The sequence below is a fragment of the Cebus imitator genome, unplaced genomic scaffold (genome assembly GCF_001604975.1).
Source record: "Cebus imitator isolate Cc_AM_T3 unplaced genomic scaffold, Cebus_imitator-1.0 Scaffold85, whole genome shotgun sequence".
Lineage (NCBI taxonomy): Eukaryota > Metazoa > Chordata > Mammalia > Primates > Cebidae > Cebus > Cebus imitator.
In genome coordinates, this window is record NW_016107400.1 from 2,296,080 (window position 1) to 2,309,373 (window position 13,294).

Below are 13,294 nucleotides of genomic sequence, written 5' to 3' on the forward strand. Positions count from 1 at the left end.
ACCATGTTGGCCAGGATGATCTCGATCTCTTGACTTCGTGATCCTCCCACCTCGGCCTCCCAAAGTGCTGGGATTACAGGCATGCGCCACCACGTCCGACCATGTTTTATTCTTTTCGATGCTATGGCACATGGAATTTTATTCTTAATTTTAGTTTTGGGTTGTTATATGTGCTTTTCTTTTTCTTTTAGAGACAGGGTCTTGCCCTGTCACCCAATCTAGAGTACAGTAGCACAATCAGGGCTTACTCCAGCCTCCTGAGCAGCTGGGAGCACAGCCATGCACCTCTATGCTTAGCTAATTAAAAAAAATTTTTTTTTGTAGCAGTCGGGGCCTCCCTATGTTGCTCAGGCTTGTCTCAAACTCCTGGGCTCAAGTAGACCTCCCACCTTGGCCTTCCAAGGTGCTGGGATTACAGGCATGAGCCACCATGCCTGGCCACCTGTGCATTTTCAATGCCAAGGTTTTATCAGTGCTTTATTTCCCAAACACTGAGTACTCCCTGTGCCCCTGGGGCTGTTCCAGTCTCTGGGGATATAGAGAGGAAAGGGGACACTGGAATTTCTGTTTCTTGAGGCAGGGCCTACTCTTCTGGCTCCCTGCAATAAGCTGACCAGTCTGACCTATGCACTTGGCTTTGTTTCAGGGTTTCCTGGAGGAGACTAGCCTCTTTTATGGACATTACTCCATCGATGGGATGAAATTTCAGAACTTCACTTATGATCTGCCCCTGGCATATTTGTTAAGTACAATCGCCTACCTGGCCCTGAGCCTTCTTTGGATAGTGAAAAGGTAAAGTCTGTCCTTTCATTCTCTCTGAATTACCCTTGATGGCTGGAGGCTATTGGAGATATGGGAACTCTGGGGGCCATTGCCTAAAGGAGTCCAGGGGATGGTTTTGCGGGGAAAGATTTGTGAGTACGTTGGTAGCTGGAGAGCCGTGGGAGAAATTAAAGTCAGGATTTGGGATGGAGTAGCAGCCTGAGGTTCTTTTTTTTTTTTTTTTTTAAAGACACAGTCTTTCTCTGTCACCCAGACTGCAGTGTAATGGCGGGATCTTGGCTCACTGCAACCTCCGCCTCCCAGGTTCAAGTGATTCTTGTGCCTCAGCCTCCTGGGCAGCTAGGACTAAAGGCACATGCCACCACGCCTGGCTCATTTTTGTATTTTTGATAGAGATGGGGTTTCACCATGTTGGCCAGGCTGGTCTCCAGCTCTTGACCTCAGGTGATCCACCCACTCTGGCCAAAGTGCTGGGATTACAGGTGCCAGCTACCGCGCCTTGCCTGGGGTTCTTTTTCTCTTTTTCTTTTTTTTAAAAAATAAAAACAGGGTTTCACCATGTTGGCCAGGCTGGTCTTGAACTCCTGACCTCAGGTGATCTGCCCACCTTGGCCTCTCAAAGTGCTGATATTACAGGCGTGAGCCGCCACGCCCAGCCTGGCCTGGGGTTCTTTACTGAATCATTACTGAACACATCTGGCAATAACACTCCACTGCACACACACTGTAACTTTGCTTCGCTGTGTATGTTAACTAGGTCTCTATTGGGTTGTAAATAGCAGAAACCTAACTCTGAGGGTTATTGAGTGGCTCACAGATCCAAGGAAGGGAGGAAACTCAAATTCCCAGAAGGCCAAAGATGGAGCCATGGCTTAGGAACAACATCAAAAGCAAGAGTCCTTTGTCTTCAGTTCTTCAATGTGGTGGTAGCTTTCTTAAGTGGTGGGAAATAGGGCATCTTTTTTTTTTTTCTTTTTTGAGATGGAGTTTCACTTTTGTTGCCCAGGCTGGAGTGCAGTGACACCATCTTGACTCAACCTCCACCTCAGAATAGGGCATCTTATAGTTTGCATCAGCCTTGACCTCCTGCGTCACAGGTACGAAAATCCTAGGAAGAGACTTGTGTCCATTTCATTCAGGCTCCCAGCCCTGACCCTTCCACCGACCATGGCTGTGGGGAGCAGTGGGTCTGTAATGAGCCTCTGGTGGTTCAAGTGCTCAGCACTATGCTCCTTCAGCTGTGGCCGGGGGTGAGGGTCAAATGGCAACATGGCTTTTTCTATGGGAGACAAGTGGTTTAGGGAGAGAGAGCAATTCCCAAGAAACGAGAGGAATATTGGCCAGGTGTGGTGGTTCATGCCTCTAATCCCAGCACTGTGGGAAGCCGAAGTGGGCAGCTCACTTGGTCAAGATATCGAGACCATCCTGGCCAACATGGTGAAAGCCCGTCTCTACTAAAAATATAAAAATTAGCTGACCATGGTGGCGCACACATGTAGTCCCAACTACTTGGGGAGGCTGAGGCAGGAGAATTGCTTGAACCTGGGTAGTGGAGGTTGCAGTGAACTGGGATCGTGCCACTGTACTCCAGCCTGGTGATAGAGTGAGACTCCATTAAAAAAAAAAAAGTATTAATTCCCTTAACAAACATTGTTTCAAAAGGTACAATGACCCAAATACAATATAAATTTTATTTCTTTTTATTACCTGGGTGTGGTGGCGCAAACCTGTACTCCCAGCTACTTGGGAGGCTGAGACAAGAGAATCACTTGAACCCGGGAGGCAGAGGTTGCAGTGAGCCGAGGTTGCAGTGAGCCAAAATTGCACCACTGCACTCTATAGCCTGGGCGACAGAGCAAGACTGTCTCAAAACAAACAAACAAACAAACAAACAAACCCTTGTATTTCTCTTTTACATGACAGTTCTGGGTAGAGGCACAGGTTTGTGTAGTAGAATCCTTCTTATAGTATTCTAGGACTCAAGTTGACCAAAATTCAGCCATCTTTAGCATGTGGCTTTGAAGGTCCTGCTGAGGGATGGGAAAGGAAAAGGCATGGAGGAGAACCATTCCGAGGGTATTTATAGGCCAGACCTGAACCTGGTGCACATCACTCATATCCCATTGGCTACAGCTCAGTCACATGACCATAGCTAACTGCAAGGGAGGCTGGGAAACATTGTTCCTGGCTGGGTAGCCATTACCCAGCAGTGACACTGTACTACAGATGGTGAACCACAAATTTTTGATGGACAGCTTTTCATCTCTGCCTCAGGGGGTTCCTTGGCAGACACTTTCATGGGTGGGCCCCTTTCTTGCCCACTTGATTGTCCCTGTGAGAGTATGCACAGTGTTGTAAGCCATGGAGCTGAAAAGCTCCTTATCACAGGTGCAGAAGAGACCAGGGTGCTGCGGATTGATTTGGCCTTCCGTAAGGACCAGGATTCACCACTGCAAAGAAAACCCCAAGTGCCCAACGGGCACTTGTATCCTCAGAATCTATGAGATGAATGTGAACTGGTGAGCATCCATCCCCCACCCAAATGGACCATGTACAAATGAAAAGAAGCCCCAGCCTCCTTTTGAGAGGCAGAGAGATGCTTGGTAAAGAAATATTGGTTGGTTGGGGTTCTATGATCATGCCAGGCAGATCCAAGTTTTATGGACCTACAGGTTAGACAATTTGGAGGCGCCATCTTTAAGACAAAGAGTATTAGTAATATGTTTATTTTGTAAGTGACAAAAACAAACAAATAAAACCATAGGAACACATTGCTAGAGTCTTCCAGAGCCTTGGAAGGGGCCCTGACGAATGAATAAGCTTATTTGTGGTGCTGTTGTTGTTAGAGACGGAGTCTTACTCTGTCACCCAGGCTGGAGTGCAGTGATGCAATCTCAGCTTATTGCAACCTCTGCCTTCTGGATTCAAGCAATTCTCCTGCCTCAGCCTCCCAAGTGGCTGGGATTACAGGTACACGCCACCACACCTGGCTAATTTTTGTGTTTTTAGTAGAGATGGGATTTCACCATGTTGGCCAGGCTGAGCTGGAACTCCTGACCTCATGATTCACCCACCTCAGCCTCTCAAAGTGTTGGGATTACAGAAATGAGCCACCACACCTGGCTGAACGAATAAGGTTTGTTAGTTGCACAGTGAATCCACCTGTGAATCTTGCTCAAGTTCAAGGCCTTGATGCTTTCTGGGGAAGGTGGTGGAGGGAGGGCTGGGTGTGATATAACAGAAGAAGGGCTGGCTGTGGCCCAGGCAGTGGAAGTGCCACAGAGTGACAAAGAGTATGGACTTTGTAGGCCAGAGACCATGGTTAGAATGTCAGTTCGCCTCTTTGAGCCTCATTTTCTCCGTCTGTGAAATGTGCATACCTGGAAATGTTGTTGGGAGGATTAACATAAGCTAGGCAGGTGAATGAAGACCTTAGCATGGTGCCCAGCACTTTATAGACATTTATTACATTAAAATTATCATCATCATCATTATCATCAAAGTAGCAACAATTCTGCTACCTAACTCTCTGGTTATAGTGAAATAATTTTTCTTCCTCTGATCTAGTTTTCTCACCTGTTAAATGTAGGTCTGGGTCGAGTACAATGGCTCATACCTATGATCCTAGCACTTTGGAAGGCCAAGGTGGGCAGATTGCTTGAGCCCAGGAGTTCAAGACCAGCCTTGGGCAACATGGCAAAACCCTATTTCTACAAAAAATACAAATAATTAGCTAGGTGTGGTAGCGTGTGCTTGTAGGTTTGAGCTGTGTGGGAGGCTGAGGTGGGAGGATCACCTGAGCCTGGGGAGGTGGAGGATGCAGTGAGCCACAGTGACGCTGCCACACTCTAGCCTGGGTGACACAGTGAGACTTCATCTAAAAAAAAAAAATATATACACACACACACACACACACACACACACACACACACACACACGCATAAAATAAAATAAAATGTAGGTCTGGTCTAGTAACATGGCCTATTTCTGGACCCCACATGAGACCTATGAATTGAAAATCTGAGGTAAGAAACCATGTGGGAACCCACTACTTTTCTACTTTTCTTTTTTTTTCGAGATGGGGGTCTCGATATATCGCCAGGCTGGAGTGCAGTGGCGTGATTTCGGCTCACTGCAACCTCTGCCTACCAGGTTCAAGCGATTCTCCTGCCTCAGTCTCCCAAGTAGCTGGGACTCCAGGTACCCACCACCATGCCCAGCTAATTTTATTTGTATTTTTAGTAGAGATGGGGTTTCACCATGTTGGCCAGGATGGTCTCCATCTCTTGACCTCGTGATCCACCCGCTTCGGCCTCCCAAAGTTCTGTGATTAGAGGCATAAGCCACCACGCCTGATCAATTCCTTCCACTTCTATTGTCTTCGTGCCTCACTAGCAAGTCCTAAAAATAACCTGTTTTATCTACAGAGGACTGCGGATAGCATCTGGTATTTTATACTATCAAGTGCCAGGGTATATTTTTTCCATGAAAGCATTTGAATGAATAAAAAATGTGCAACAGAATTGTATCTGCCCTAAACAGGTGCTCACTAAATAGTGTTTTTTGGTTTTGTTTTTTATTTTGAGACAGAGTTTCACTCTTGTCACCCAGGCTGGAGGGCAGTGGCATGATTTTGGCTCATTACAACCTCTGCCTCCCAAGTTCAAGCGATTCTCCAACCTCAGCCTCCCAGGTAGCTGGGATTACAGGCACCTGCTATCATGCCCAGCTAACTTTTGTATTTTTGTAGAGATGAGGTTTTATCATGTTGGCTAGGCTGGTCTTGAACCCCTGACCTCAGGTGATCTGTCTGCCTCAGCCTCCCAAAGTCCTGGGATTATGGGTGTGAGCCACTGCGCCCAGCCCTAAATAGTTAATATACTATTTAAGTCATATAGTCATTGATTTATCCATCAGTTGCGTATTAACCATAGATATAGTCCATGCATTATGGACATAAAGGTGGCAAGATACCCAGGGTAACTTCTCTCGAGGAATTTAAAATTTAGTTACAGTAAGGAGCTACAAGCAGTAAACAGATGAATAAGATAATTGCAGGTTGTGTCATTGCTGTGAATTAAATAAAAGGGACTGACTTGAAGTGGGGGTGACAGCCTTAGAAGGGAAGGTGAGGGATCATAAAGGGGTTATTTGAGCCAAAACCCAAAGGATGGAAGGACCAGTCATAGGGAGAGACAGAGAAGCAGCATCCCCGGAGATGGTAGTGGAAATTCCCAAGTGCAGAGGCCCAGAGGCAGGAACAGGAATTTGTGTATTTATGGAAAGAAGAGAAAGCCGGTATAGTTACATGGGAGGAGAGACGGCAGAACTGGATCATATAGGATCTCTAGGCTGTATTAAGGAGTTTGGATTTTAAAAGAAAATGAATCATTCTACCAAAAAGACACATGCATTCGTATGTTCATCACAGTGCTATTCACAGTAGCAAAGACATGGAATCAACGTAGGTGCTCATCAACAGAGGATTGGATAAAGAAAATGTGGTGCACATACACCATGGAATACTACACAGCCATAAAAAAAGAAATGAAATCATGTCCTTTGCAGCAACATGGATGCAGCTAGAGGCCATTATCCAAAGCAAATTAATGCAAGAACAGAACAGCATGTTCTCACTTATTAGTGGGAGCTAAACGTTGGGTACTTATGGACATAAAGATGGCAACAAAAGAAACTGAGGACTCCTAGAGTGCAGAGGGAGGGAGGGAGGCAAGGATTGAAGGACTATTGGGTACTGTGCTCAGTACCTGGATGATGGGATCATTTGTACCCAAAACCTCAGCATCATGTAATATTACCAAGGTCACAAACCTGCACATGTACTCCTGAATCTAAAATAAAGGTTGAGGCTGGCTGGGCACAGTGGCTTATGCCTGTAATGCCAGTACTTTGGGACGCCAAGGTGGGCAGATCACCTGAGGTCAGGAGTTCAAGACCAGCCTGGCCAACATGGTGAAACCCTGTCTCTACTAAAAATACAAAAATTAACTGGTTATGGTGGCAAGAGCCTATAATCCCAGCTACTTGGGAGGTTGAGGCAGGAGAATCATTTGAACCCAGGAGGCGGAGGTTGCAGTGAGCCAAGATCGCACCACTGCAGTCCAGCCTGGGCGACAGGGTGAGACTCCATCTCAAAAAAAAAAAACAGTTGGGCAAAAGGGTTTGGATTTTATTCTAGCTGTGATTGAAGCCATTAGATGGGTAAAAGGAAAGGACTTTCAACAATGAGATACCCTGTTAGCTGCCACATATATGTAGAATGGCCCCAAACTTGACCATGTGACAGTGGGCTAAAAATGCAGCTATGTCTAACTTTTTAAGTTTCAGACAAAGTCACTTCAGGGGCCTCTTTTTTGCTGTTGTTCCTAAAAGAAGGATGATTGTGTTTTGCGGTCAGGTCGGTGGAAGGATTCAAAATCAACCTGATTCGGAGTGAGGAGCACTTTCAGAGTTACTGCAACAAGATCTTTGCTGGCTGGGACTTCTGCATCACTAACCGCAGCATGGCGGATCTGAAGCACAGCAGCTTGTGGTACGAGCTCCGAGTGAGTGCTCCTGGGTTTTCCCATAGTAGGGTCCTCACCGGCAAGGTCCTGCCTTGGGAGCTTGAGTTTTCAGCTTGCAGAGGATCTAGGATGGGGGCCAGGTGGTCCCTGGTGCTTATCAAGTTACTTCTGTATAGTTTTCAAGAACTTTTCACAGCGAACACATTACTGGGGTTGATTACCCTAGACTTGAACAGGAGCACTGGTGAACTAGGATAGGGAAGTGGGGTGAGGAGGCAGTGGCTGCAAGGAGATGATGTCTTTCCCCACACCCTGCTACTTTACATTGTTATTTTTCCACCTGATGAGGACCTGTCATAAACATTTGCTTATATCAGGAGAAATGGGACTAAGGAGGGAACATTCTGACAATAGGGTGGGATGGAGAGTATATGAAAAAGCACAAGAGAGTTTCCAAATGAATGCAAGAAAGAAGTAAAGAATAGCATGTTAATAAACCCATCAAAGAAAAGGAGGAGGGGACAAATGGAAGCATAATAAAGTGGAAGGAATAAAATCAAATCTATTCTTTCTTACACTAAATATGAACAGATTAAATTCTCCTAATAAAAGCAGAGACTACTAGATTGGGTAAAAGAAAAAATAACACCACCTCATCTATATGCTGTTTGAAGAAATGACACATACTATATTTAAGTAATATGAATAGTTTATAGTTCTGTTTCCACATTCATTCCAAAGTCCAATTGCAGCCTTTTTTTTTTTTTTTTTTTTTTTTTTTTTTNATGTTGGTCAGGCTGGTTTTGAACTCCTGACCTCAGGTGATCCGCCTGCCTTGGCCTCCAAAGTGCTGGGATTACAGGCGTGAGCCACCATGCCCGGCAAATTGCAGTCTTAAATAGGAGGTTTGGTTGGGCACAGTGGCTCATGCCTGTAATCCCAGCACTTTGGGGGGCTGAGGCTGGTGGATCACCTGAGGTCAGGAGTTCAAGACCAGTGGCCAACATGGCGAAACCTCATCTCTACTAAAAATACAAAAATTAACTGGGCATGGTGGCATGCCTGTAATCCCAGCTGCGGGATGCTGAGGCTCTCTGCTTGAACCCGAGAGCTCACCACTGCACTGCAGCCAGAGCAACAGAGTGAGATTCTGTCAAAAATAAAATAAAATAAAAAGGAGATTCTACCTTTACTTATGCCTTTAGTAGACATAAAAAGTAGTTGAACTCTAGGATGGTATCTTAGGGGAGATGAATATTTAAAGGAAGTCTTTTTCGTTTGTTTGTTTTTCTGAGATAGCATTTCACTCTGTTGCCCAGGCAGGAGTAGAGTGACGTGATCGTAGATCACTGCTGACTCAAAATCCCAGGCTCAAGTAATCTTTCCTCCTCAGCCTCCCAAGTAGCAGGGACTACAGGCACTCATCACCATGCCCAGCTAATTTTTCTGTTTTTTTTGTTGAGACTGTCACTATGTTGCCAGTGTTTGAACTCCTGGGCTCACATGATCCTCCTACCTTGGCCTCCTGCAGTGCTGGGCTTACAAGAGTGAGCTACCATGCCTGGCCGAACTTTTAAAGATGGACGGGGAGAGAATGATGAATCAGTTTCTATACCTGAGCATCCCTTCATCCCACTGCTCACAAATGAATTTTCTTTTATCTTCAGGCAGATCTGGAGGAAGAAAGAATACGGCAGAAAATAGCAGAAAGGACCTCAGAAGAAACAATACGCATTTACTCTTTGAGACTGTTTTTGAACTGTATTGTTCTGGCTGTTTTAGGGGCATGCTTTTATGCAATATATGTAGCAACTGTCTTCTCGCAAGAGCACATGAAAAAGGTAAGTTAACTTGTATTCTGGCTGGACGTTATGCTAAGTGCATTGAAAACAGTAGATATCATCATCATTTCTATTTTACATATGGAGATACAAGTTTGTCTGATATAATCAAGAACTGAAAATCAGAGGTGATCAGTTTCCACTCTTAAAGCAATTTTTTTTTTTTTTTGGTTGAGACAGTCTTACTCGGTCACTCAGTCTGAAGTGTGAACCTCAGCTCACTGCAACCTCCACATCCCAGGTTTAAGAGATTCTCGTGACTCAGCCTCCCTAGTAGCTGGCATTACAGGCTTGCACCACCACGCCCAGCTAATTTTTGTATATTTAGTAGAGACAGGGTTTCACCATATTGGCCAGGCTGGCCTCAACCTCCTGACCTCAAGAGATTCACCCACCTTGGCATCCTACTGTGCCTGGCCTTAAAAGAAATTTTTAAAGGTGTCTACAATATAGTGTTCGAGATGCTTACTGCTCCTGGAATTTGCAGTATTCAAATCTAGGCTGAAGTAGGGTTTTATCCCTTATGAACTAAGGCCTTGGTTTACCTAAAATAGCAGTGGTTTTAAAAATCCAAGTTTGTCTAGTGGCTCTGCTTCATGAAATCAATCAACAGGGGCCCAGGTTCCATTCATCTTGTGGCTCCTTAGGGTATAGTTTTCTTTTCTTTCTTTCTTTTTTTTTTTAGACAGAATGTTGCCCTGTCACCCAGGATGAAGTGCAGTGGTGCGATCTCTGCTCACTGCAACCTCCGTCTCCTTGGTTCAAGTTTAATTTTCCTGCCTCAGCCTCCCAAGTAGCTGGGATTACAGGTGCCTGCCCCCACACCTGGCTTATTTTTGTATTTTTAGTAGAGACAGGGTTTCTACTGGCCTGGTTGGCCAGGCTGGTCTAGAACTCCTGGCTTCAAGTGATCCACCAGCCTCAGCCTCCCAAAGTGCTGGGATTACAGGCATGAGCCACCAAGCCTAGCTGGGTATGGTTTTCTGTATATTGCAAGATAGCTCACCACCATGGCCAGCCAAGGAGAAGGAGATGGAGCTAAGGAGAACACATTTCTTCCTTTAAAGGGCATGACCTGGAGGTTATGCTAAAAACTTCCACTCATATCCCCTTGGCCAGAATTTACTCACATGGTAGTACCTGGCTAGAAGGGAGGCTAGGAAATTTACTTTTTATTGTGGATAGCTATATATTGGCTAAATAGTCTGTTACTGTGAAAGCAGCGAATGGCTACTTTAATTTCAAATCAATCAATTCTACGTCCTTGAATATACTTTAAATTACCCATTTATGCAGAATACATGAGTCTTCTTATACATCCCCTTAATAAATCCAATAGAGCCTGGTTTTCTTCCAGCACAGTACTAGATACCTCTTTGTGAACACCTGAAGAAGGAGATGGCAACTGGGCGCGGTGGCTCATGCCTGTAATCTTGGCGCTTTGGGAGGTCAAGGTGGGTGGATCACCTGAGGTCAGGAGTTTGAGACTAACCTGACCAACATGGTGAAACCCCATCTCTACTAAAAATACAAAAATTAGCCAGGTGTGATAGCAGGTGCCTGTAGTCCCAGCTACTCGGGAGGCTGAGGCAGGAGAATCACATGAATCTGGGAGACGGAGGTTGCAGTGAGCCGAGATCATGCCCCTGCACTTTAGCCTGGGCGACAGAGCAAGACTCTATCTCAAAAAAAAAAAAAAATTGAAAAAAAAGGAAGGCGGTGACTTATGTTTACCAGCCATGTTGGATGACAAATATGTTTTGTTTGCCAAACACGCATAGTTGAGTTTTTTGTTGTTCTCTTTGTGTTGCAACTTCCTTATGTACTCCTGACTAATGAGTTTTGTTATCCTCCTAGGAAATTGACAAGATGGTTTTTGGAGAGAACCTCTTGATATTGTATCTACCGTCTATCGTGATCACGCTGGCCAATTTTATCACCCCAATTATCTTTGCCAAGATCATCCACTATGAGGATTATTCCCCAGGCTTTGAGATCCGGCTGACAATTCTTAGGTAATGCCTAACATGAGGATGGCAGGCATGTCAAGCCAGTCACCACTTGCCCACTCTCTTGCCCATGGCAGACATTGCTAATCAATTGTGGTGCATTTTTCTGCTGAGCCAAGAGTCCTCCTCAACCTTCAAACAGCCCCTGTGAACAAATCAGAATTTGTAGATATGGTGAAATCTTTTTAAGAGTCTATTCCTTGGTATTGTCTCGATCTTTTGACCTCATGATCCACTCGCCTCAGCCTCCCAAAGTGCTGGGATTATAGGCGTGAGCTACCGCACCCAGCCTACTCATTGGTATTGTATTTTTGGTCCACATAATAGCACAGGGCATAGGCTGGGACCTTAAGAGAAGGTGTTGCTCTGAAGCTGTCAGAAATGACAGGTATAGGCTGGGTGCGGTGGCTCACACTTGTAATCCCAGCATTTTGGGAGGCTGAGGCAGGCAGATCATGAGGCCAAGAGATCGAGACCATCTTTGCCAACATGGTGAAACCTATTAGCTGGACATGGTGGTATGTGCCTGTAGTCCCAGCTACTCAGGAGGCTGAGACAGGAGAATCGCTTCAAACTGGGAGGTGGAGGTTGCCTGGTGACAGAACAAGACTGTCAGAAATAAGAAAGAAGGAAAGAAGCAAAGAAGGAAGGAAGGAAGGAAAAGAAGGAAGGAAGAAGGCAGGGAGGGGAAAGAAAGAAAGAAAAAGAAAGAAAGAAGGAAAGAAAGAAGAAAAAGAAATGACAGGTATAAGGCAGAGTCCACGGAGTTAACACAAATGAGTGGAGAGGATCAGGTGGGACTGTGCGGGACTTGAGAATTTTCTTTCTGTTTCTCAAATGCCTTAGATTGCATTTGCATCTTATTTTTAAAAATTCTTATTTTGGAAATTTTCTTTCTTTTTATTTTATTTTGAGATGGGATCTCACTCTGTCCTCAGGCTGGAGTGCAGTGGTACAATCATAATTCAAAATTTTTCTTTCTTTCTTTCTTTCTTTTTTCTTTTTTTTTTTTTTTTGTAGAGACAGGGTTTGTTATGTTGCCCAGGCTGGTCTTGAACTCCTGGGCTTAAGTGACCTTCCCACTTCCACCTCCCAAGTACTGGGATCACAGGCAAGAGCCACCATGCCCAGTCTCAAAGTTTTCAAATAAAATGAATAGTCTAATGATCCCCACATGCCCTTCACTTACATTTCAATCGTTCCCAACATTTTACTAATCTTGTTTCATCCATTCCTCACTTCTTTGCTAAATTATTTTAAGCAAACCTCAGGCAACATGCCATTTAATCTGTAAACACTTCATTATACCTTTTCTTTTTGAGACGAAGTCTTACTCTGTCACCCGGTCTGGAGTGCAGTGGTGCGATCGTGGCTCACGGCAACCTCTACCTCCTGGGTTCTAGTGATTCTCCTGCCTCACCTCCCGAGTAGCTGGGACTACAGGTGCATGCCACCACGCCCAGGTAATTTCTTAAAATGTATTTTTAGTAGAGACGAGGTTTTTCCACGTTGGCCAGGCTGGTCTCGAACTCCTGACCTCAGATGATCCACCCATCTTAGCCTCCCAAAGTGTTAGGATTACAGGCATGAGCCACTGTGCCCAGCCAACTTCATTACATCTCTAAGTGATGGTGGCCTTACCATGATCACAACAATAAAATTGAGTCGGTCTCCCCACTGGGGTTGCAGATGGTTTATGGTTTTTCACAGCTGATTTGTTCAAAGCAGAGTCCAAACAAGGCCACAAGCTGTGTTTGGTTGTTATGTCTCCTGAATCCCTTTTATTCTTTTCAGAATTTCCCCACCCCTTTTGTTAGGCCTTTCATTTCTGGAAGAAACTGGGTTATTCTCCTGTAGAACAGCTCCTATTCTGGATTTTGTCCGTTGTTTCTTCCTGGTGTGTTTAATTTGTTTTTCTGTGCCCATAGTTGCTGTAAATGACTGTAGATTCAGAGTTTTTGTTAGATTCTGTTTCCGTTTTTAGTTAAGGAAACCTCTTCAGTGGCACCCTGTCCTTCCTGTTGCATCCCAGCAGAGGCACAGAAGGTGGTGTTAGAAATGAAGAGCGAGCAGAGGGTGTGGGTTTGCTTTTCCCCCTATTCTTTTCTTTTCTTTTTTTTTTTTTTTTTTTTTT

At 44.9% G+C, this 13,294-nt stretch overlaps 1 protein-coding gene across 1 annotated transcript in view; it reads left to right on the top strand.

The window, feature by feature from the left end:
* TMC7 (transmembrane channel like 7) overlaps nucleotides 1–13,294 on the top strand; it is a 71,622-nt gene that overhangs the window by 37,914 nt on the left and 20,414 nt on the right. The window contains exons 4-8 of the mRNA XM_017534270.2: nucleotides 526–566; nucleotides 647–792; nucleotides 7,202–7,349; nucleotides 8,978–9,151; nucleotides 11,009–11,166. Coding sequence (XP_017389759.2) covers nucleotides 526–566; nucleotides 647–792; nucleotides 7,202–7,349; nucleotides 8,978–9,151; nucleotides 11,009–11,166 — 667 coding nt within the window. The remainder of the gene's footprint in view (nucleotides 1–525; nucleotides 567–646; nucleotides 793–7,201; nucleotides 7,350–8,977; nucleotides 9,152–11,008; nucleotides 11,167–13,294) is intronic.